At 47.1% G+C, this 4,425-nt stretch overlaps 1 protein-coding gene across 1 annotated transcript; it reads left to right on the top strand.

Moving 5' to 3' along the window:
- Positions 1-982: 982 nt before the first annotated feature.
- LOC147685208 (uncharacterized) lies at positions 983-2,893 on the top strand. Its single transcript, XM_086939599.1, has 2 exons — positions 983-2,636; positions 2,727-2,893. Exon 1 carries the CDS (start codon positions 1,333-1,335, stop codon positions 2,602-2,604), a length of 1,272 nt encoding a protein of 423 aa, XP_086795725.1. The 5' UTR covers positions 983-1,332; the 3' UTR covers positions 2,605-2,636; positions 2,727-2,893.
- The last annotated feature ends 1,532 nt before the right edge of the window (positions 2,894-4,425 follow it).

The following is a 4,425-nucleotide window of genomic DNA, read 5'->3' as shown; positions in this document are numbered from 1 at the left end:
TTCTTCAGTCTTCTACGTCCAGTAGGATGTCGAAGGGTCCAGAGTTTCGTTTCATAAGTTTAAGTCAGGATAATCTGAGTGCGTTGGCACTGCTCCCATTCTTATACCAATCTAGGGGGCTGGATTACCTGCTAGGTCCCCTCCTATGGGTGGGACCCAGGAAGGGGGTGGTTACACCCCTTTCCCTTTGTCCAGGTCGCGCTGGGACTGGGGCTGGTGTGCCCCAGAACCGGTTTGACCGGATTATGCAAGGGGAAGCCTTGTGCTCCCCAGGCAGTGTCTGGTTTCTTTCAAACCTCCCTGCTACAATCCACTATCTCCTGTCTGGGGTGGTGTGACACCTTCCCGCAACAGGAAAGCCTTTGTCCAGGCCTCCTCGGCTGAGTTTATGTCAGCAGCAGGAGGTCAGACTTGTGTCTGTGGCAGAAGCGTCCATTTTGTGATGCTGAGGCTCTTTTAAAATCAACCGCGTTTCAGTAAAGTAACATGTCTTCTCCCTCTAGAAGGGAGGAATGCTATCCCCGTCGACAGGACAGTCGAGGGGATAGTATTCCAAATCGTATGACACCTTACACAACATGTTTTGATAAAACCAAACCAAAGTTTACATATAACCGCGAGGATTATAATTCACTTAATAGTATATGGTATGGCATTATCCCGGAACAGCTTAGGGAGTTGTTCCCGACAGCTGCAGACAGGCTCAGCTCATGCTCGAGCTCCATCTCACATTAAACCACGCACTCTGCCTCCAGGATTGATCAGGCCTTCCATAGGAGTGACTCACAGGTTTATATGTGTCCAGATATAGGTTTAGATATAGGGATACTATATCTAAGCAAGAGGTGATTACACCAACTTGCCCCAGCTGAGTGATCAGCCAGTTGTGTCAATTTAAGAACCAGCCAGGGGTGGCAAAAGCTATGCTGCAGCCCCTGGTAGGCCTTGGTGGCACCTATGCCCTGAGCACCTATAGTGCATGGTACAGGGACTGACAAGGAGTCCAGTTCCAATTGGGTTATGTACCTATAGTACATGTATGTGAATTTAGAGAGAGAACAGCAGGCTGGGGGTCTGATTAGCAGGCCCACAGCCTCATTAAGTCGAAAACCAGTGAAGCAGAAAGCAAAAATTGGGGTGACCATAGGATAGCAGACCCTTCTCTCCTTCAGCCGGGGACTTCTTGTCCACCATAGACCTCAAGGATGCGTACCTGCACATCCCCATTAACAGGCAGCACAAGCACATGCTAAAATTCACAGTGAACAACGATCACTACCAATTCACAACCCTGGCTTTCGGTCTAAAATCCGCACCAAGGGTGTTCACCAAATGCCTCGCGACAGTGAGCGCGCATCTGCGAAGGGAGGGGATACACGTGTACCCCTACCTCGACGACTGGCTCGTAAAGGCAAGCTCTTACAGGACATGCAAAGATCACGCACAGCAGGTCACGAGAACGCTAACAGGCCTGGGATTCTCCATACACTGGGGAAAATGCTCAATGGACCCGGAGCAGGTGAAGATCTTCTTGGGTGCTCAAATCGACACCGTCCAATGCAGGGTGTCACCCAGCGAAAAGAGAACACTCAGCCTACTGAGGGAGAAACGTCACTACCAGAAGGGGCGAGCTCTGACAGTGAGGACAGTGAGCAAGATCTTGGAGATGATGGCGTCATGCATACACCTGGTCCCCAATGTACGCCTACAGATGAGACCGCTCGAAGAGTGGCTACAACAGCAATGGTCACAAGCTACAGGAAGTTGGGAGGATCTAGTGGTTGTAACGCACAGGGTGCAGGAAAAAATAAGGTGGTGGACCAAGGAAAGGATAACCGTAGGGAAACTTTTAACACCACCGGACCCAACAGTGACCATCACCACAGACGCATCCCAGAAGGGATGGGGCGCACACATGAACAAGCTCAGAGTGAGGGTCCTGTGGAGCCCTACAGATGCGGTCAGACACATCAATTACCTGGAGCTGAAAACAGTGTTGCTAGCACTCAAGGCTTCCAGAAACACCTGTACAGCCAGAAGGTGCTGATACAAACAGACAACACCACAACGATGAGAACAGACCCGCACTTCATGCCGAAGGTGGTGTCAAGGTTCCACATGAATCAAAGTATTCAGATCCCTAGCTTCTTCCAGAACCCCACTACAAGCGCTGAGAGAGCACTTCACACTCTAGACGCAAAAAGGGCAGTGATGCACTTCATTGAAGGGACGAAAGGACACAGGAAGACAAAACAGTTCTTCGTATACTTCGCAAACAGTTACATGGGTAAACCAGTGACCAAAAACACCATAGCTCGATGGATCGCACAGACAATACAAATCTGCCACAAGCAAGCGGGCCAGGAGCTAACTGGAGGGGCACAGGCCCACTCGACCAGGAAGAAAGGTGCAACAATTGCCTTTCTGGCAAACAAACCAATTCAGGACATATGCCTGGCGGCAATATGGGCTTCAGTGCACATGTTCACTAAGCACTATTGCGTGGATGTACAAATGAACAAGGAAGCACAAGTAGGACAAAAGGTGCTTCAACATATTTTCAACAACCAACGCTCATCTTCCACCCAACCGCCACAAAAGTAACAAAAATCGCTACGAAATCTATACACAGCATAGTGAATCCAGAAAGATTCACGCTGTAAAACGAATAGTTTCTTACCTGTCGGTGTAGTTTTGCAGCTTGAAAATCTTTCTGGATTCACTAGCGAACCCACCCGCCTCCGCCAGAAAGATGAGGCTGGAAAAGAAGGTGGAAACGCATAGAAAAAGAAAGAAAGATGAAGCTTACAAGATACGTGAAAAGAATTACGTTTAAAAAAAAAAAAAAAAAAAAAGGATTAACAAACATAGCCATGGATTCACTACAAACACAGAAGAGAAAAAGAGACAGAAAAAAGAATCCGAAGATGGCGCCCAAGGGTGGTAGCTTCAGCCGGAAGCATGCAGACGTCACCGAAGGTACACCAAATGGTGGGACGTTGACGCCCACCTGGGCTACAAAAAAAAAAGAGAGAAAAAAGACTACGATTCCGGACCCAACCACCAGATTGCGGAATATGCACAGCATAGTGAATCCAGAAAGATCTTCAAGCTGCAAAACTACACCGACAGGTAAGAAACTATTCTTTCTGTATTTATTGGGGGGACAAACAAAACTACAAGTACTAGAATGCAAAAAGTCACATGACGAATGAAATAAAATTCTACTAAACATCTACTACTGATTAGCATTCACAAAAATTATTTGTCCAGAGATATGGAAGATTTTCACATTTAGAAAAGAATAATTAGGGGTTCAGTTGCTTCCAACTGAGACATTAACGATCTGGCTCTCCTCTATCCTGTCTGACCATCTCTTCCTCTCTGCTCCTGAGTAAAATATGACAGCAGGATTGGGGTGGGGCAGTTGTTTTCATTGACTAGGCCATGGCTAATACACAAGCTTCCTCACTCCTCCCATGCCCTCATTTCAATCTTACACATCTCAGCTATTCATACAGGTCCCAAATTGTAGGTTAGAGGCCAAGAGGGCAGCGGTGTGAAGGAGTTGAGAGGGGAAGAGGATCTTAAATAAGGGCATGGCAACCGCAACCGTTGTAAGAAAAAAGTCTGATGAATTGGAGTATGGGCTTAACGCTGGAGCCAGATGAGCAGGAAAGAGCTGAGTAATCTGTATGCAGGCAGCTCTATGTGTCTCTCAGAAGGTCGGTGCCCTGAGCGTGGGCCAAGCATACCCATACTAAAAGCCGGGTCTGAGGGCAGTATGGTATGAAACCCTCAAAAATTATCTGTCAACACTTTATACATACTTCGCTTCTCCTACACCCACCTTTCAAAGCGTCCCATGCCCACCCATGTTCCATCTCCATCAATGTTGCCCTTAGTCACACCTCAGACCATACTTTTTGGCCCCTGGGTAAATGTTTGCGACGAGTACCCAAGGGCTATCTTCTATACAACTCGTGTCAGTGACTTTAGATGAGCCCTCCTCCAGCAAGAAGACATACCTAATTTTTCCTTGGTTCTTTTTCCTTGTGCTTCTTTATGGTACCTAAAGACAGACTCCACTTGTGCCCTACAAAGCAGTGATGGGAGGATCAGCTTTGCCAGATAACGGAAGATTGGGAAGATAGTCACTCTCTGACCTCAATAGTCTTGAAATTTCTTGCCTGATGAAGCCAGAAAATGGCACACCGAAAAGAATGTATGACGTTACAACGAATTCCGTTGCAACGCATGCCTTTACCACGCATGCGTTACAACTGAATTCGTTTTCCACGCTTAACCTTTACCTCGAATATTCCTTTACCACGCATACATTTACACCGTTTTTTGTTGTAAATGTATGCATGGTGTGGGCATACTCTTGATAACGGTTAAAACTCTCCACTTACATTCCCCCAG

Source organism: Lissotriton vulgaris, chromosome 10 (assembly GCF_964263255.1).
Source record: "Lissotriton vulgaris chromosome 10, aLisVul1.2, whole genome shotgun sequence".
NCBI classification, from domain to species: Eukaryota; Metazoa; Chordata; class Amphibia; order Caudata; family Salamandridae; genus Lissotriton; species Lissotriton vulgaris.
The sequence above is the reverse complement of the archived record's forward strand: the minus strand, read 5'-3'. Positions and strand labels throughout refer to the sequence as shown.